Source organism: Anopheles stephensi, chromosome 2, assembly GCF_013141755.1.
Source record: "Anopheles stephensi strain Indian chromosome 2, UCI_ANSTEP_V1.0, whole genome shotgun sequence".
Lineage (NCBI taxonomy): Eukaryota > Metazoa > Arthropoda > Insecta > Diptera > Culicidae > Anopheles > Anopheles stephensi.
Window position 1 is genome coordinate 40,937,778 of NC_050202.1, and position 20,918 is coordinate 40,958,695.

At 46.2% G+C, this 20,918-nt stretch overlaps 2 protein-coding genes across 2 annotated transcripts; both read right to left on the reverse strand.

Annotated features, from left to right (window-relative positions):
- Positions 1 to 971: 971 nt before the first annotated feature.
- On the reverse strand, positions 972 to 3,561 carry LOC118503378 (IQ domain-containing protein N). The gene has a single exon (XM_036036578.1). It carries the CDS (start codon positions 3,085 to 3,087, stop codon positions 2,746 to 2,748), a length of 342 nt encoding a protein of 113 aa, XP_035892471.1. The 5' UTR covers positions 3,088 to 3,561; the 3' UTR covers positions 972 to 2,745.
- An 11,329-nt stretch (positions 3,562 to 14,890) lies between these two features.
- On the reverse strand, positions 14,891 to 20,797 carry LOC118508567 (titin). The gene is made up of 2 exons (XM_036048466.1): positions 15,961 to 20,797; positions 14,891 to 15,736 (listed from the first exon to the last, which is right to left on the reverse strand). The coding sequence occupies exons 1-2, from the start codon at positions 20,513 to 20,515 to the stop codon at positions 15,492 to 15,494; spliced, it is 4,800 nt and encodes a 1,599-aa protein (XP_035904359.1). The 5' UTR covers positions 20,516 to 20,797; the 3' UTR covers positions 14,891 to 15,491.
- Between the last annotated feature and the right edge of the window lie 121 nt (positions 20,798 to 20,918).

Consider the following 20,918-nt stretch of genomic DNA (forward strand, 5'->3'; position numbering starts at 1 on the left):
TTCGCCAGCCCTTGTCTTGTCGTCCAAGGTAGCCTATCTTCCACCATGATTTATCTTTCAGAACGCCTGTTAGTTTACAAGAGCTCCAAGAAGCCAGCCCAAGCCAAGCCTCTTCAGTCAATAGGAAATCTTACCATTGTCGTCGTCGGTGATAATCAATCTTGAGAGAAAACTCATTGTTCGAGGGATCTTAGAGGTCGCCCAAGCTGCATCTATCGGGAGACATTGAGACTCGTAGTTGTCCCATCGAAAGGATCTCTTCTTTGTTGTGTCGTCAAAGAGGTCTCATCGATGTACGGGCCTAGCGATATAAGAAGGTATGTTGTTCCTAGATTCAGTCAGTTCCAAAATGTTCCTAGATTCAAGGTCAGTGTCATTCCCACCACCGGTCATATCATGTTTGGATCGGCATTGCTGAAAATCACTATTTAGTATGGCATTAATTGAATTAAATTGGGGAACTGATTACTTGGTCTAAATCATGTCCGAAAAGAAGCTAACTAAATTGTAAAGGTTCTAATTTAAACTAAAAAAATGGTCCCAAAAACTTGAGAGCTTTTTAAATTATTCAAACAAAACTTCATTTATCTCTGCATAGTACGCACTTGGTACTTTGAAAGGTTTAATAAGGAAATAACACGCAACTGTATTTTAATATCAACACTATTGGCGGGAATTTTCTCATTTGAACTTATGAATATACCAGATTATTTATGCCATTTAATGACTCATCATATTTCAGACCCGACCAGCTAAAGCGAATCGTCTATCCAGATGAGATAAACTTTGAATTAAACGATCGATTACGCCAGAATGCCTCACAGTTGTTGCCTAACACAAACAAGTTTGCATTCTTGTATAAATCAATTAGAATCTTTAATGCATTGAACAATTAACGGAATGTACGGTTGTGCATGTGATATGGTTCCACTACTGGTCGGTTGATTTGTTTCCTACATAAACCCGCAATGTTTAAAATTCAATATAATCTATTATTTATTAACAAATTTCACATCCTCGCGTACATGCAATGCTACAAAGTACAGTTCCATCCACGGTTGGCCCATTCTCATATATTCTCACTTCTACATTGTCACATAAAAACGAACTGCTATATCACTAGTTTAAAAAGAGAAGTAACGCACAATTAGACAAATACTTTTACTCTGCAGTGCACCTGCTCTCTGACTCTTGTACGGGGAACACCGTCAACACTTCCAGCCGGGTTGGAAGACATACCCCACTAGTCGTCCCTTGCAATCCCAAACCACAGCCCGCTCACAAGTAGCACCACAGTTTTCGGCCAGTGCGTCTGGTTAGTTGATCTGGTTCACGTCAAACCGTACGTATTTGGGCGTGCGTTTGCATGTGCGTAAGCACCACACTGGCAGCGAGCTAATTGCTTTCACTTTTACACTCAGCTCTGACGTTCCTTGCGGGAAATGGCGCGTACGGGGAAAGCATTCAAGACGGCTGTGGGGAAGGGGATTTTTTTCCTTCTCTGGTTCGTGGAAAAGAGCAGTGATCTAGTTAGATATATCCATTTTCAAGTAGCATTCGTATTCAGTCGATTTTTCTTCCTGCTGTGTGTTCTCTTGATCGTGCTGCTATCTCGGGTTTCGTCCGTGCTAGACTAAATGTGATCGGGTTTTCAACGCACACTGGAAAATGTAGGAACCTAGTATTGATGTTCAACTTTGCCTCTAACTCTATAATTCATCAACTCAGCGCGCTTCATCGCGCGATCAACTAGAACGATGATTTATGATATTGTTGAATTTACACCCTTTAACAGAAAAAGGTTAGCGTGTGCGTGCGATGGGCAAGCCAATGGTAGTAGATAAACCAAGATAAAACATTTCCCATTTCTCCCCTTTGCCAGGTGCCAGGGGAAAAGTGATCGGCGATGATCATCCATGGGATGGACATTGCGTGCGTGCATTACCGATTTTTGTACTTCACCAGGTAACACGCAGTTCGGTGTGATCATTGCCAGTCAGTCAGCGATATTCGGTTCATCTTTTTCGAAAATGAAAATGTACACAAACAAAACCCGAACAACCGTTCCGTCACCACCACGGGTTGTTAAACATACGGGCTGAAATGATCGATTCGTCGATCAATGCAGACTGTGGAATGCGTTACGGATATAGAAACGCAACACCACCGTAAACATCGGTACTGCAAACACGCGCTCTCGGACACCATTAGCCAGCCATCCACGCCAAACAGACAAGACATTAAGCCCCGAATGTGCTCACCGGACATAAAAATATTCTCAACCAAATTTTATCCACTCTCCACGCGTCGTGTCGGGGGAAAAACCAACCACCAGAACGAACGGACATAGATCACGCAGCAGGAACTCACGTTGCCGACGATGTTCGTACTCATACACAGAGAACACAGAACGTTGGAAAATTGTAAAACCCCAAACTCATCCCATTCGTTGCGTACTTTTCCGATCCGAGGTACAAAAACAGATGGTGAGTCTGGTCGGGCGATCCTTTGGCACGGCTACATTCCTATCTTGTCTTGGTTTTCCCATCAAAACAAAACAAAAATCCTCAAAACTTTCCTTTCTTTACAAACACTCTTTACACTACCCATTTGAACAGTTCCTTAAGAAAAAAAAAGCAGTCGAGCGATCGACACACGCACGCGCAACGCATTTTCTTCTCGTTCTCCGATCGATTGCATCGTTCGCCAACCGCCCTCGATCACACCAAACAGTCCTCGAACTCTCTATTTGTCCTTCTTGATCGATTTCAGCTCCTTTCTCGTCTTGAACCCACGGAAGCTGGCCTGAATCTTGGTCGCTGCCTCCGTGGCCATCTTTTGCTTCTTGCGCACCAGAAAGCCGCGTACGTTTGCCTGTATTTTGGTGGCCGATTTGTCCTCCACTGTGCCAGTGGATGCTGCACCGGATACGGCTCCAGCTCCTACTCCGCCCGGCGCACCGGCCGCATTGGTGCCCTGTCCGCGCATCTGCTTGCGGACGCGATAGCCTCGGAATCCGGCCTGGATTTTCGTGGCCGCATCATCCTCCGATTGGGAGGAGTTTGGTGAACTCGGATGAATGTGCATCGTTTTTCCTAGTTCGGCTGCTGTTGTTGGTGTGCTTGAGGAACCGGTTCCAGCGGATCGCGAGTTGTCTGGATCACTTTTCGTAGCGTATTACAATCGTATCTGCTCTGTCTGCAAGCCACACGCGCACAAACACGCACACAGCACAGGTTTGGTCTTGTCTTCCCAACTCTAGTGGAACACGGCACTGCAAGCGAGAGGATCGTACGTCTGTTGGGGTTTTGGGTGTTTTAACTTTCACACAAGAATTCAACCACAAATCACGCACAGTATTCTTCTGCTAACCAACGGTCACTGGGTGGAGAGGAGTGGTGGGATGTATCTTTGCCACTGGAAGCACCTGGACCTGGATGTATGCAGTAACACTGTAACCAACAGTCAGACGCGATGCGCTGATCACCTGTGTACGTCAAGTCTGGGGAACGGTTTGCTCTACACTGAGAGCGAGCACGACCCGCGAATGGAATCGTGGCCGCCGCGGCCGTTATTCAGATGCGTACGGCAGCATCATCATCCACGGCGGTCGGAAACGAAGCGATAGACACAGCCGACAGCTGAAGGCAGGAAAGAGATATCGTGATAAATAGTGGGAGGCCAAAAAGCGCGAGAGCGGCCACCGGGAACGATCTGTTCTGAGCGCGAGAGACACAAAGCGGAACGCGTACGCCGTTCGGCGAGCACTGTTTGCTGCTGCTGACAGATTAATGGGCTTTCCGTGGGAGATGCTGTTCTTGGTGGACAGTGGTGGTCCTATGTGATGTGATGCACAAGATAACTGATATTTGGAAATGAGCTCTACAAAATATAGCTAGCGCGCATTTGTACCGTCATTGTAGTTTGGAATCGGTAAGTCGGAATAGACGAGGAAGGTAGTCAACTCGCGATCATGCTAATTTTGTCATTGAAGCATTTCGAAACTATCTTCTCTAGCCCAAAACGCGATTAAGAAAATCCTTCACCAGACGAGGTCCTCGAGTTTTTTTTCCGATTTACTTATTGGTAGATGACATTTTTATAACAAATTTCATTCACTCACTCTACTCACCTTAAAAGTACCATCCTCTTGATCTACCATTCGCTAGTGTTTTTCGTTTATTTTTATATAATTTTTCCCCTCATTTTTCGAACACGAAGACGTTAACAACTGTTTGCTACAATCGGCGTCACTGGCCGAGAAAACAAAACAACAAACCTCGTCATGCGTCATGCATGCCGTGTCAGTCCCACACGTGGCCAGCGAAATATGGAGCCCCGAGGTTGATCTGGCGAGGGTTGTTGTTCCAGGTTTCTGAATGTGAGAACTGGCGCTGATCTTTATCATCAGCAAAAGGGATTTAAATTTTAAATACTGCACAGGGGCTTGTACTGATTCTAACGGTGTTCTAAGACCTTACCACGGCATACGCCAACGAACCGAATTACCTCTACAACCTTGACAGTCGAACGTTGATGGAAAGACTGATTACTTCACGTTTACTGTAAAGTGCAGATATCGTTTTTTTCTGTTATCTTCTTCACAGAATGGGCCCAGCTATGGTTAGAAGGTCGTATGACGAATAGTTTAATGGTTCGTCGGCTTAAAGTGGTACCCTTGGATGGTTCCCACTTTTGACAAACACGATCCTACGTACCATGCGTCGGATCGGAGGGAGTTCATGGGCATACTACAAGCCAACATCTAACCGCTGTTTCATTTAACGCACCATCGTGTGTGTGTGTGTTCGTGGTTTTATTATGCATATGCATTCGGATGTTACGATGCACCTCAAGGGTCGTCCCCTCTTCAGCAAGAGGCGGGAAATCTCTCCGACCCGTTAGGGGAAAACTATCGGGACGAAGGGTGAGACAAGAGCAAGGGCGGGAGCAGCCGGGGAGACATGTTAAAAATACGAAACAAACGCCCCACTTCAGACGGTAGACGCCATGACGCGGGAAGTGCTCTAGCACGTATGCATGCAACAAACGTGGAAGGCCCCATTTTACTACACCCAGCCAGGCAACATGGTGGCATGGTGGCACATGGTAACGAGAATTGGATACCATCCTATCGGTCTCGGCCAACCCGTACCGAAAAGCAACAAATCAATAGAGCCCTTTCAGTTTCGAAAGATGATCGTTTTATTGCTGCGTCTCGTGACATCATCTCTACTGTGCACCGAATGTTCCCGTGGATATCGGGAATTGGAATTGGATGAGAACTGGCGAAAGAAACTTCAGTCCACAGCACATCAAAACAAGCCCACCAAATCTACGGAAAGTGGTGGAAAACACATGCACCACACAGTGTACAGCTGACATGCTTTACATGCCGTGATTGGCCATTGTTGGTCAGGGTCATGTTGGCGATGTGTTGTGACGCGTTGCCTCCAAGTAATGTGTAGGGTTTTTGTGCGTTTGCTACTTTTGGTTAGTGTTTCGTGTGTTTTTTTTTCAGTTCCACAATGTTCATTGATTGATTTACGAGTTAACTCCATTTATGGTCAGTGCTCGCTTCCTACCAGACAATGCTCAAGCCTTTCAAGATACTTTAGCGAACAAAAAAAAAAGTAACTTAAACATGCATTGAGCAAGCAATTAACTCTATTTTTAGCCAGTGTCAATCAAATCTCTTCATATCCGGTATAAATTTAGCTCCAAACAAAAAGCGCCACAACGCAACGCAACTTACCGTCTTCATTCGAAGGGGTGCAAACGTAGAGCCGCCCACCGTCAACTACGTCTCTACCGCTAAGGGTCACGTGAAATTGAGTTGGAAACAAAAATTCAAACCCATGGGTGCATTCCACTGGTCCAACGTCCGACGAGTTCATCATACCCTGTGGCTCGATGCAAACGCGCTGTTGCAAATTTAAATTGCAATCCAATCATTTACATCTTCCGTTCCTACCACGTGTACGTACAGATGGACACTTGGGGCTTGGGTAGACTTTTGTTAGGTTAGCTACGACAGTGAAGGCTGCTTTAGTGAGGCTTTTCATTCCCAATCTGAAGTCAACCCAGTGTGAGGTGAGCTCGGATGGCATCCGATTCTTAAGTGGCACTGATTAGAGCGAGAGAAAGAGTGGACGGACTTCAATTTTTGTTCCCATTGTGCCTTAATTGGCTAGTGGTGCGATGGAGGTCCATACTGAGGGTACGTTCGGTAGAGTTTGGTTTGTGGTGATGAAAGTGATGCTCATCTGGGGGGGTTGATGGGATACGAGTACGTCACGTCGGTACGTCAATGATCGAAAGTGACCTCAGACCGTTTGTTTTTCAATTCCAACTTGCACCAATTTCTACCCACCCCCCAAATCAAGCCCCCCTACCAGGGGCCAATCAATTCTTTTGGATTCTGGGCTGGGTAGATAGTTTTATTTTTGTAACACTTACCGGAATCATACGTATGGGCGCGCCGCCGTCTTCCTGTTGCCAGTTGCACAATTGCGCTCGTTCAATCACGGCGGGAATTAGACCTGTTTCACCTATCAGCGACGTCCAAGGGTAATTTATTGTTACGACAATCGAACGTCGTAGATTCGACGTGACGTGTCTGATTTGTACAGATAATTCCGACTTATTGCGTCCGAAAGTTCTACACACAGTCCGCGAATGTCACGAATGTTGCGCCGTTGCATAATTCAATGATCGCTGTCGAAGGTTTTGCTTTGTGAGGCTGTTAAGCCAGTTTAATGAATTAATTTAAACATAGCCGAACGGAATTGGCAACATGGCACTTACGTGGGATCGGTTGATGAGTTCTCCGAACGGATTACGCGTGAAGCACAGGAACCAGGCGTGATTGAGCCAACGTGAGGCCCGCGTTAAGTAATGTTGGCATTAGAACGATTTTGTTATTTTTCTACTTGATATAATTTCTATTTGTCTATTTCATATTTCTGCTTTGCATGTACGAAGGGTTCTACTTGACCTACGGAAAGTCAAATTGTAGACATGCAATTCGGGAGATCATTTTACTAATTTTTTCGTAAATAAAGGATTCACCAAAAATTTGCAAACAGAGTATGCTTTGGAACTAACAGGACGTTTTTACGTAAAGTCTTCAACAATTTCGCATATCATGAGATAAGAGAAAAAACTGACAACACTACATATGTTGAGATGTGTGCAAGAGTACTGACTTCCAACCGGTCATACTCTTCCAATCCATTAGCACTCCAATCCGATGTCCTGGAATTTCCTGGAAATGCATCAACACTATCTCTTATGGTCTTACCTAGCCTCCGTTATCCATGAGAATAGCCTGAAAAGACTATACGGACTTTAAGGTCGTCCGGTGCTATTCTCATGCCATGACCATGCTGGAGTCTGTCGAGTTCAATTCGCTGCGTGCCTGTTGCTGAGTGCTGCGACTATAAATGCTCTAGACAGTTTCTATTTCGTGCATGGTGCCTTAATTTCTGAGTAGAATATTTTGTTTAAGCTTTAATAGTCCAAAATAAAACGGACTCAGCCTTTAAACACCTCACGGATCTGATCACGGATCTCATACGCCATCCGGGTGATGAGACCAGCCCAGAAAGACAGTTTGTCATCGAGCCACACACCAAGGTCCTTTACCAGAGTGACTCGTGGGAGTGATGAGCTATTTTGGCTTCCTTTGGCAAGCTTCTGCTACATAGGCGAGCCACAAGTCGATGTTCTATATGTCATTATTGTAAGCCGGAATTTTGATAGACTTTTATTGAGGTATCCACTATGAGGAGACTCTAATAGAATGCTTCGCCTTGTGATAAAACATTCAGCTTGATAATTGACATCCACATGTAACACCATACTACGAAGGGCTTTTTGTCGATCGTACCAACCCATCTATTTTCATTGGATATCCATTGTGAACGACAAAGCCTACAGTGCAGCACCTCCCAAAACTATTACGCCTTAAATTATTTACCCTGTTCAGCAGGCAATAAAACCAAGCAAACACTCGTGCCGCTAAGATAGTCTGCCCCTGCCAAGGGAACACAACAAGCCAAGCACAATGAAGAATTGAATTGCCTTACTACCGAAGAAAAATGAAAACGGTTTAACACGGCCTGTACTGCGTTCTCCGTGTGCGCCCTCCATCATAAACCATCATACATCAGCACTGCATGGCATGGTAGCAGAAGAAGCAACAGTACTGACGCATTTTTATTAGACGTTTGCTCCTTTTTTTTTTGGTTTGGTCTACGTTTAAATTGTTTTAATGTGTTTCTGCCTTGAGCACAACATTGCCCCCCTCCAAATTATATCACAGTGCGAAAATAGAGCGGCCATCCTCGTGCGTGATGATATCGTCCAAAGCTGCCGGCCGTGTTCTGGTCGGTGGCCGTACAACTTAAACTGCATATTAAAAATTCCATCCACACATGCATTCCACGTGCGTGCCACGTTTCTTTGTGGTTTGGTAAGGGGAGGTCATCCATCTTGAAGACAATTTACGATTCGACTTACCTTACCTGGTATGCAACGCATCCGATCGAGCACGATCGTACGTACGTTGTCAAATCGATGATCATCAGCAGCCACACTGAGACACACACACGGATAGGTAAGGGCATACTTTAAACAGAATGTAGTTCTTGCTTCCTGAGTTGAGCATGCCCGTTACGTGCATCAAGGTGGCAAGAATTTTGTTGGAAAACTTATAAATACAAATTAAATACTAAATAATCTTAAGCGTAAACCCCCAACAGCCGGCAACAGTTCTCAACAACTCAACATGTTAAATTTTCTTTCCCTATGTCATCTTCTCTCGCTAACAAGGTCAACCTGTGGCCTGAGTGGCCTGTGGCTTGAGTGGGCCACTAAAACGCGCGAAATGCATAACCGCGCACCGCGCACCGCTTAACCGCAATGGCTAGCTCACCGTCCCAGTATTTGGCACAGCATTTCACACCGTCATATAATCATCATCGTCGTCAACATTGGCTGTCAGCTTTTCTAGCTCACCGTGCGCGCTATTTCATTTTCGGCACTATGTGGAACGGCCGTACGGTTGCAGCGAGTAGGTAGTTTATTAGCCACCATTGCTTCTCGCCCTTGCCAACACACTTTAAGGGAAGGGCCTCTTTTGCACATCGTTAAAGATAGATTCATCGGTCAGCGTGTGTGTGTGTGTGTGTTGGTTATACTTGAACTTTGGTGAAATATGACTGACCGCCGTAACGACTGATCGGCTGAAAGGCGTTGCCGTGAGTATCTTGGGAATGTGGCGTGAAAACCGGAAGCAAAATGCACTCGACTGTGCTGATGAAGAGAAGTTTGATGGGGTGAGAATTGCGGAAGGATTGCGGCGTGATTTTGGATGATCGTCATTTGCCTTTTCCAACCTCGATGGAAATATTTGGTGTCTGGTATAGAAACAGTTTTGGTGAAACTGATGTTTGCGAAGATTATCTTTCCTCTTCAAGTAAAATTGATCTAAAAAGAACTGTACTAGCTGTAATCCTTTTAACCTAGGATTAAAACAAAGTGTCTGGTTTCTATGAAAAGAAATAGTATGCTTAACCATTTCTCCATTTTTGGATCCTAATAGTTAGTTATTTCTTCAGTATGCTTTATAATTTGTAAAAAATTCTTGCGAACATACATTTGACAGATTTTTTTTTTTAATATTTGCTCCTCCATCAATGAATACAAAATATTTTCGTACTGCATTTTGATGGCATTACTTATTTCTCGGTCTCGGCCTGCCATTTCTGGCTTTCTGTGAGTTGATTTTACCCGTAGCAGGATAGCCAATTCTGGCGGTCCAGAAGGAATTTGTTCTCTGGTCCTGCCGTGTGAAGACTGGCGTCGCTATCTACCCCATTATCTGCCAATCCATTATCCCGACCATTCTTTCGGACCGGAAAATCGGATTCTTTTTTAGACCAGTTGAGCTGACCAGTTGAAATGTTCAACTTTTCATTCATTAAACAAGCATTATTTGATTCAAAATTAAATTCTGTTCCAGCATGTATTGCTTTCAATCAGAGGCCGATTTATCTAATAATCATAATAAGCAGCTCGATCATTTAGTGGGATAGATCATGTCTCCATTCGGCCTCTGGGACTGGTCCAGTCAACAGATTCGATGTGATATGGGGGGCCTCCAACTTTCATTCTGCTTAAGGACTCCAAAGAGCGATACGGACAGGCCCTGCCACTAGAAAAAAAAGGGCTCCAAGGGGCTTAAGTCGCCACTGCTTTACACGGAACTAAACAGCTGTTGAGGATCTTCGGATTGTCCGCTATTAAGCTTTTAAAAATATTGCGAGTTTGCTCGTTCTGAAAACTTTTGTTCTTCAGATAAATGACGCACTATATTACTAAATTACTCATCCAATCATTAGGGCAGAATGATTAAAGTAGAAACCAGAAATCTATTAACTTCTAAACGCACTTGTAGGTTTGCTAACCATTTAATGTGTATGTTTTCGTTACTTACCACTAAATGTAGAGTTTCTTTGATTTTCTTTAATATTATAGAATCAATAAAGGCTTATCTAAGAATAATGCTTTTTCTCGTTAAATGGATCCATGGTATCTTTAATGTCTCGTGCTACTTTAATCATTCTTTTCAATTCCCGTATTGCTTTCGTTCACTTAAAATAGTTCCTTGTGGGAGGTTTAGAGCTCCCTAGATCAAATAAGACTATTTTAGCTGTGGGAAATGGTCACTTTGACCGATTTTGACACAGCGATAAAAAGTTATAGAATACGCATATTTCAGTGCTCCAAACAACATCTTAAATGTTAGCGTTGAATACACTGTGCAATATAGTAGAAAATTTGAGGATCTGCGATTGGGGAGTGGCATTAGCGTAAACTGCTGTATCCAACATCCGATTTAATAACAGCAACAGCAAAAAAAACTGACCATTCATTCATAAGCGGTGTGTATACGGTCATCAATGTACGCCCCAACAATAACTACAATTCCCTGTTTACATCGTACGCGCGTCCGATCCAATCGCAATTCACTAAAGAATGTATAACAATTTACACCCTCCTGTCTGTCGACTCGCCGCTTGTGCTTGTTTCTGTTTTTTGTTTTACTCAAAACTGAAACATTTCCTCGCCATTCTACCGTAGTAAGGGCAAGGGCAGAAGATTACGATGATGGCGATGATCTCCAACCGCCGCTAGCTACGGCACGGCACGCCACGCCACGCCACGTATTTCAACTATTAATAGCCAACGTTCGATTTGGACCGTACGACAGTCTAACCCCACAGCTCCAAAGAAATCGCTAGCTGTGCCGTGCATGTTCGCGTACGCGTCATGGATATGCGGGCGTGGGGGCACACAGCTCGACACGGTCGCGGGTGACTAGCGGGTGACAGGAAATGAAGTTGTTTTTGGTGGATTGACACCGGTACCGGTTACTGCGCCATTAACTGTGCTACCCCTATCGGTAACATCGAATCCCCGGGCTGAGAAAACAACTCGCGTGACATTTTCCGCTAGGTGCCAAGGTCGATCCGGTTCCAAGGGATGGCATGGGATGGGAGCTCTTTCATCGCCAAACCTGATCGGTTCTGGAGATGCAGATGCGAATATGCATTTCATTTGCACCTCTCAGATTGAACCACCTACGATCTGCCGGCCAATCAAAACTGTCACTGGTCCCGAACGCGAACGTAGCTGGGTGGGCAGAAGATCGCGCCTGACTCGAAGTGCTCGATCATCTCTCTCGCCCGGGGGTGGGTCAATGGTAGAAGGTACTCAAAAATGGACCAACTGACAACCGACGCAGCTTGCCATTCAATTGAGCTTTGACGTCAGCATCACCGGACAGCGCGCTTGTGTATGTGTGCAAAGTCAAACGTTCCGTATGTGCGACGTCCGGTGTGATGCTCGTATGTTAAATGAGGAATTTAAGCCATCGGTCTTTTGTTTTTGCTTTCTTTTCCCGCCGCCCGGTCATCGCGAGATCGCGTGCGTACTTTGTATTCGTAATCATCGGCCAACGGCGGAAGGTCTGGTAACTCTGGTCCCCTTGCCTTGCCTCTCGTGTCACTTGCTTCCAATTAACCTTTGGTGGCGACCCTTGCTCTACCTCCGCCCGGGCCGAGTTTGTCGATAGTTGAATAATGCCTGTTGGATGTCGTTATGACGCATCCTGCATGTGCGTGGATGTGACTGTTCCTTTTTTGGTGTGGGCCACAGCCGATAGAGACATCGGTGAGATTTGACACCCCCGGTTGGTGGGGTCGGGTCAAGATTATCACCCTTAAGTTGATGTAACAAAAAGAAAAAAAAACAACACACAGTACAAATAATGTGCATCCTACTAGGTTGGAGATTAAACCTTCCGGGATTGCAGCTCGCCGCTTCGCTTTGTCCGCTACTAAGCTGACCCATTTCTCACTCGCGCACTCGGAAGAATGGTTCAACCCTTGGAAAATGTTCGTCAAAACAAAGAATCTCACTCTTGGATGGCATAAGGGAGTGTTGTGCTGAGGCCGTTGAGTCACGGGGGCTTAAACAAAGGAATCGTGCATTATTCAGATAACCTAGCTATATTGGGAGGGAACGTCAAATATCTTCCACAGTGGTTAGACTTTGAGAGATTTGGCTCAAAACCACCCCCATTCGACAACTTTTACAACACCCAATTGTTTGTTGCTGCCATTCGCGGTATAAAAGCAATTGCCACTTATGTAATGTCCACTGGGTCTGCTGGGCCCAATGCAAGAAATCTGCCATGAACACAACAAAAAGCACCGTGAGGTTGAGACTACCGGAGCCCCCAAAAAACACGTGCTTCTTCTTTGCCCGATCTCGGCGTCTTATCAGCCGCAGCGATGGGTAATTTGTGTCACCGGCACCGTGCAAACACTCACTACTAGCTGACGAAGAAGGACGACTATGAGTGGCGTAGATAAAAAAGCGCCCCAAACCATATCCCAGCCCCCTCCCTCACAACCCACCAAAGCCAGCTGAACGACATGTCAAATAAAAGTTTCAACGGATGTGCGGGTGTCATTGGCCCTCAGTATCGTTTCGTTTGGGGCAGCCGAATACCCGGTACACAGAAAGGGAGGTGTCTGGCAACATCCAGGCAAGCAGCGTTTTGGGTCCAGAGCATAGTTTCGTTGTAATATGTCTTAAAATAACTGCAAGAACATTGAAGAACAAAACAAGGCCTTCGAGCGGTCGATAAGAACAATGTTTTTTTTCACATTTTTACATGCAATTTTACAAGTTGTTTAGTTAAATTATTTACAGGGACATTCGGATAATTTGTTTTTCAGCACATATAACTGATTATAAATTTACTACTACAGACAAGTAGCTTTAACCAAGCTTTTATTGCAGTACACATATTTTTGAATCTTTTATTTTGATTTATTTATTTATTTATTATTACGGTCAGGCACCGTATTGTCACATTTTTGAATCATGTTATCAAAAAAAAGTCCCTCTGCCATGAAGTTTTATGAGGCTAGCTAATTGCGATTAGGCTAGCATTTTCGACTTTCTGTATTAACTTTTTGCATCCCATGTTGACGTGAATGTGGCCGTCGCTTCGTTGTTTTATCCTATTCTGGTGGAAATATCAACGAAGCGATGTTGTTGAAGCCCGATCGGTCGACAGCAACTTAGTCCAGGGTTCCCCACAGGGCAGGAATGTTAGTCCCTTTAATCACTGATCGTCATCCACATAATACTTACCGATTATAGGAAACTGTTTTATGCTGACGACCTACATCTCTGTACCGAGACATGTGCAGTCAACATGGAGATCCAACTCTCTCGTCCTGTTCACTGAATGACAGTACAGATGTAGAGATCCCTTTGGGCGAGTCACTTAGACTTTAAAGCTTCAGCAACTAATCTAATTTATCGCGTTAATATTGATCTTAGTATTTGTATCAACGACCCTCGTCCAATGGCTTAACGAGTGATGCAAAAACCGATAACGCCTACATCTGATTGAAACTGAAATTCATGACATTCACTGGATCGTTCTGCTGCTGTTGTTACACGTTGCGTGTGCATTCCTTATCCTAGTATCAAAATTGTGCAGTCCAAGCAGAAGACACCTAGAGTGAAATGGTGGCATTTGACTAGAACTACTTCAAGGTTCAAGGTTGCCTTTTCTGAATATTCTAAAGTCTATTAGAGCAATGCCTGATAAAGCTGCAATACAAAGCAGAAAATCAAGAGTTCTTCTGTTTGCACGAGATACAATATACCCGTGATCGTATAAAGGGCCTGAACCAACACTCAAGTCGCGTTCTTTATTCTTCCTTCCTTCATTTCTTCTTTGTTTATCGCATATTTGAAGTGTACAGGAGAGACAATGACGATTACACCATTTACTGAGCGTGTCAATCGCGCGGTGAAGCGCGATAGCGTCACAATCGGTGCAAATATTTTTATGTCGTCAGCATACATAAACAACATCGTGAGGTAGGAGTTGCTGTATTCTGGCAATATGGTCCAGCATCAGTGCTATTTCTCATCAGCTTCCTCGCCTTATGGTCCTTATGATCGACGTACCCCAAGATTATGACACTCTATGTATGTTATTGGGACTCCAAGTGTTTTTTAGCATAGATCACCTCGTCTTATTGGGTCCTATGTGTTCGTTAGTAACAAGTTGCTTTAAGTCACATGCATTTCCCAAGAACATGTTTAGAAAAAAAGAACATCAGATGCATCAGAAAATAAATGAGTTTAAGGAAAAGCAGTCCAATATGCCATATAAATCGCACGATCGAAGGCTAGTTATTTGGTGATGGGTAAAGAATTTCACTGTTTTACGGCTTGAACGTTGTCCATGATTGTCATACTTGCAAATGAAATGCTTCGGCACCGTATCACATGCTCAGGCAGGCAGCAGGTATGAAGAGATGGTCAACTTTATTTATTTAGCAGTTCATTCCGTTACAGCTGTTCGACATTCTAGCATTAGTATCTACAGAATTACGGTAAAGGTTTGTGCCATGCAACCGTCTGTACGTGGTATGTCATGCAAATTGCGGCCGACTAGCTGGCCTGATGTTACACGCTCGATAAGCTTAAACAACGATGCATTAACAATAGTAGTAGCTAGGCTAGGCCCCTGTGTGTGTCGGTCTCTCTAGAAGAGCCGACATGGTTCTATGGTTTCTGTGTGTCATGCAGGCACGATCTTTGTGGAAATGTGGGAAGCGTTACTACGCTGTTGCGGGAATCAATAAACTGTGCTCGCCTACAGCGGAAAATACCGGAAATAGAAGGTTTTAGAAGAGCAAAAAAAAACTCAATAATTGTACTGTGCGGAACTTATCATTAGTCGCTAGCTGATTACATATTTTGTTTGGATTGTGACTTCCAATACGTGTCCCCATCCACTACATGCTTCATCGCTGATCCCTGGGAAACGGTCAACCTACTGCAATGACGCGACACAGTTTTTAGGGTGCCTCCACCATTGGTCCACCTTACTTTCGCTTCCCGTTGCTGTTCAGCATGCCCGCACTGCTGATCCGTTTGCGCATATGCTTCGGAAGCACTCGGATGACGGATGAATCGATCTGTACCGGCATCGTGCGCTGCCGGGCAATCAGCAGCAGACTCTGCACGTCCAGCGGTGCGAACGAAGTCCGGCTGGTAGCCGTTCTGGGCAGCACCGGTTCGGAGTGCTGCTCCCGACCGGGCGCCATCGATGCGGGACCACTTTTCGGTTCTGCAAGAAAGAGAAAGCGCACGGAAGAGGAAGAGATTCGCGCGTGGGTCGGAAAGCCGGAAGGAAGAGGGAGAAAAAGCGGACAAGAAAAAAACGCTCAGATATCACACGAAGAAGTCTGCGATAGGAAGTGGTGGTAGTAGTGGTGAGATGGTTGTGCTGCTCTGCCTAGTAGCTTCCCTCCAGTGCGAAGTTATCTTAGGATGCTCAAAATCCCTACTAACTTGATCGTGATGAGCTAAGTGCCGCATCCTTCTGTTCCCGTTCGTCACTCGAGCTGCTGGCGGTATCGGGCCCGGCTGGTTTTTCATCCGACGAAGGACTTTCGCCCGATCCACTGACCGTCGGTGTTGTATCCTTCACGGCCGGGCTGCTTAACGACGGTTTGCGATCGGTGGACGCATTGGCCGACTTGCCCGAGTCGTCGTCCGGCGTGGAGTTTCGCTGCATTGCCACACCGCGGGTGAGGGTCATTCGCCGTGCCACCGTGTCGTACTCGTCAATGTTTAAGCTGTACATCGGCCGTTTACCGGTTGCTCCTAAGCCAAGTTTCCCGGCCGTCGGTGTCGCCGTATCGCTTTCCTCGCCTGCGTCACCCACCGCCGATGGGTCTGCCTCGGCCCGTCGCTGGTCCAGCTTGATCTGGATCACGTTAGCCGCGTACTCCTCGCCACTTTCCGCCGACTGATCCTCGGTGAAGGTCCGCATCGTGCTGTGGTAATCGCGCAGCAGTCTCTTCTTGTGCGTTCGGTACGATCGCTGTATCTTGGTGGCCGCTTCGGCCATCGCTTCGTCCTGTTTGTGTTGCTCCTCCCGCTCGATAAACTCATCCAGCGACTGATCGATAGCTGCATTCCCGAACGACGCGTACGGTATGTTGGAGGATGTGTTCTGCGAGTGCTTTCGCAGGTAGCTGCGCCGCCCGGCCTGCTGAATGGTGGCCTGTGAGGCAATCGTTGACTCCGTGTCCGTCGAAGCGATCGTTTCCAGCGCAGTGCGCACATTGTTCTCGTCGACAGACTCTACCGAGGATCGCGTTCCATCGGGACAGTCGGAATCGGCCACCGACACGGATGAGGCTAGAATTTTGTTTTTTATATGCCCTATGTAGTATCCATCGAATTGATCCTCTTCCTCGACATAGCTTGGATCGTCTTGGCGGCTGTCGACAGGATCATCTTCCATCGCCACATCGTCGTACCGCTGCAGTCCGGACATTTCGGTCATACATCTCCGCATGACGGGGCGTTTGGGTGTACCAATGTTCCCCATTTCATCGTCAAACGGCTCCCCGGCACCTCGGCTGTGCAGTTGCTCCTGGAACTGTTTCGAACGCATAGATACCATTACCATGGGATTGAACTCATCCTGCTGCTCGTCCGCTTCCAGCGACGATCGATCCTGGCCGGCCGGCTGATCAACCCCATCACTTGGCATCAAGGCCACGGTTGGAGCATCAGTGATGGGGTTTTCATCTAAAAAATCATTAGTAAACGATCGTTTGGTACGTTCTCCGGCCGGACTCGACGGTGGCTCTTCCTTCACCACCACGTCCTGATCATCGTCTTCGGTAGTTTGTTTCGGAGGTTCCGAACCGGTCGTTCTTGGCTCCTCAGCAACAACACCATCGTTCGGCTCCTGGTTTTCAAGCTCACTTTTCTTCAGCGTGTAAAACAGTGCTTCCGCCGAATCCTTGCTCAGCTGACTAAGGTCCACTTTTTTAATCTTTTCCAGCTCTTCCACCTGCTTCTCGGCGCTATCACCTCTTTCGAGTCGAACCGACTTTGAGGGTGATATTTCACGCTTCACGCACGGTTCTTCGATTACTTCCTCGCGGCTTTCGTCTCTCTTCGGCGGTTCGTTGGCGAATGGGGAAGAAATCGTGGTGTCGTCTTTCGGTTCAATTGCCTCAACACTAGCCGGTTGGTTTGTTACCACTGGGTCTTCATTTTCGGGCTTTTCGGAACTTCCATCAACGCTCGCTGCGGAAGGTGGAATCTGTTCCGGTTCTTCTTTCAGCTCTTCTACTGGTGCACTTGTCATTGTTGAACCGTCGTTATCTTTTTCATCTACCTGCGAGGACGCCGTATCCATCACGTTCTTTTCTACATCTTTACCGTCTGGCGTGGTATCAGAGGATCCGTCATCAGTTTTAACAGCTTCTTTGCTGTTATCACTGCCCTGAAGCACCTTTTGTATTTCATCAATAACAACATCTTCGAATGTGGGACCTGCATCGGTTGCTTCCGGCCTCTTCTCCTCCGCCTTAGGTTCTTCCACTTCAACCTTTGCTTCGTCTGACTCTTGTTTCTGATCTTTAACAGTCTCTTTAACAGCATCTTCCTGTGCTGGTTCAGGACTCGTAGCAAGTTCATCTGCGCTTGGCTCTGCTGGAATGGTTGGAGCATTTTCTTCAGTAATTAAATCACCGCTCGTAGCTACAGCATCAACTACTGAACCGCTTGGTTCCGCCCCATCGTGAACTACATCTTCAAGAGATGGATCCTTCATTAGCAAAGCATTCTCATCTGGTTTAGCATTATTCTCATTTACCTCTTGTTCATTCTTTTCCCCGTCTTTTGAATCATCCGTTTCACCTTTGTGCGGTGCTGTAGTTTCCTTTTCGCTCTCTGCTTCTTGGCCAGGACCATCAGGATCAACTGGTGGATCGGACGCTATTTCGTTAGGTTTTGTTGCAGGTGAAACGGGTGTGGGGTCTTCCGATACAGCTGCTGATGCTACTGGAACACCTTCATTAGATTCAACCAAATCCTCTACTCTTTCCTTGTTTGCATCATCACCTGTTGGGTCAGGCGTGATATTAATATCATTTGGTTCTGTTTCCTGTTGCGATGCGTCTATAGTACAATCTACTGAATATTCTTTTGGATCTTCATCAACTTTTACTTCTGCAGCATCACACTCTCGGTTTGAACTGTCGTCTTGCGTTTCTTTTGTTATTTTCTCCAGTTCATCTATTTTCGTTTCATCTGCTACTACACTGGTGCACTCGGATAGAGCCGCTTCCGCTGGCTTATCATTCTCAACAGGCGTATCATTTGCTTCTTCGGGCTCAATCTGCTCGCCTACGACAACATCGCCATCATCTTTTATGCCTTCGTCACTCGTTGGAACCTCAGTCGATTGATCGGGCACATTTAATTCATCAGACTTGACTGGTTCTTGCACTTGAGCATCGTCATTAGTCGGCTCGCTTTCAGTGACAATGTTCTCATTTTCATCATTTCCAGCAGCTCCAGATTCATCTTCTTCAAATCCCATTCGGGACGAAATCGTTGGTGGTTCTTCTGGCTTTTCCGTAGACAAATTTTCTTTTTCCGCTTTAGTTTCCACCTCATTGCTGGCGGATTCAGTTGGTTTTTGATCTTCGACAAGATCAGTAGCTGCTGAGGAAGCGATCGGATCCTCTTCCTTTGCTTCTTCATCCACTTTTGTGTCGGAAATTGCATCAGCAGTATCTTTTCCTGTACTATCTGGAAAGGTTTCTTCAGTAGTATTTTCTTTTTCAGCATTTGCTTGATCAACACTATCCTTCAAAGTTTGCTCTTCTGCTTGTTCAGTAATAGAGCCAACAATTTCTTCTGTTTCTTTAGTTGGTTCAGCTTGAACCTGCTCCACAGGTTCTGGCTTCTCAATCACATCCACCCCCGTCTCTACGACACTTTCGACAGGATTAGTCGGTGGAGGAATAGTTTCACCTTCAGTCTCCAACGTCTCCACAGATTCTTCCGGCAATTGAGTTTCTTCACTATCCTTCACCACTTGCTCTGCTTCTGGCTGCTGATCTGGTTCGGCTTCGTCTTTCGGAGGTTCCTCTCGAGGCTGTGGTCCCTCTGGTATATCTTCACTATCCTTCACTGCTTGCTCTACTTCTGGCTGCTGGTCAGTTTCGCCTTCGTCTTTGAGTAGTTCCACCTGAAGCTGTGGTCCCTCTGGTATGTCTTCTCCCGCGTCACCCACTGCGTCCGCATCTGCCGTATGCTTTTCTAATAAATCATCAACATTTGCATGCATAAAACACGTTTCCATATCTTGCAAGGTCATCTCCGTACCCGGCTCTGCAGCAACGTCCGCCACACGCGATTGCTCCGTAATTTCCGCAGTGCTCGGGGCCGTCCCTATATCGTCCCTATTATCAACCAGCTCGTCGCCCGTTCCATCCGAGTCCAGCATCTGGTCATCGCCCAAAATGCTAGAAACGGCCTGTTCTGCTTCCACCGATTGTGCACTTACGACGCGCACCGGGGACGGAACCGCCTCTGGTGGATTGTAATGCACCTTCACAATCTCCTGCTCCACCACCGGCACTAGCGGTGGCCCACTGTCCCCCGAAACGGATTTAAGTTTCTGTGGTTCTCCTTCATCGCTAATCGACGGATTGCCCACCATCGTGGCAGGATTTTCCTTCTCCCTCGACGAGGGCTTACGCGCGCGACGTCGCTTACGACCCCGTATGTTGGATTCACTTCCTCCGCTGCCACTTTCGTCCCCGTCACCACCGATACCGTCACTAAGCGAAGGGTCCTTTGTCAAGCCTAGCTTGTCGCGGGTCTTTTCCTTATAGTCCGCGTACACCTGATACGCATTGAACGTTTGGTAGCCCTGCTCGAGATGGCCATCGCGCTCACGGATCAAGTTTTCAAAGTACTCGGCCGCATGCACGTACAGATTTTCCGGATTTTCTTTTATCACACTCTTGGCCAGCCCGCGCATCAGCTCGGGTAGACCTTCGGGAATTTTGGGCGCTGATATTGGCATGTTGGTTCTGCGACACCTTACACGATAGCACTTTCCGTTACGGACGAAGGATACTGCAACGTTCCTTTCTGGTCACTGAAGCTGTTCTAACTGGCCCGCGGGCATTAACGGCTTAGCTAACTTCGCGACCGTCGCTACCGAGGACAAAACCGCGCCACCCGAACCAATCGATAATCAGTGTGTGTGTGTAAGTGTGGGAATGCTATTATAGCAGTTCTGCTTCTTATTTTACGGAAAACCCGAGCTCGTTTTCCTCGTTCGCAAGGTTACGACCTGCCAGGCACACGGGCTACGGCCGTACTAATTGCAGCACGAAGGAACTATACGTAGGATTCTCTAGCCTTTTTTTTGAAGGGTTAAGTGCGAGTTGCTATGACAACCGCGCCAGAACAAACAAAACGGT

What these genes read in the sequence shown, in the direction of transcription:
- LOC118503378 (XM_036036578.1), bottom strand. Translation starts at nt 3,087, where the DNA reads ATGCACATTCATCCGAGTTCACCAAACTCCTCCCAATCGGAGGATGAT.
- LOC118508567 (XM_036048466.1), bottom strand. Translation starts at nt 20,515, where the DNA reads ATGCCAATATCAGCGCCCAAAATTCCCGAAGGTCTACCCGAGCTGATG. An exon ending in ACTTAGCTCATCACGATCAA is followed by an intron (nt 15,737 to 15,960) that starts GTTAGTAGGGAT and finishes TCTTTCTTGCAG; the next exon opens with AACCGAAAAGTGGTCCCGCA.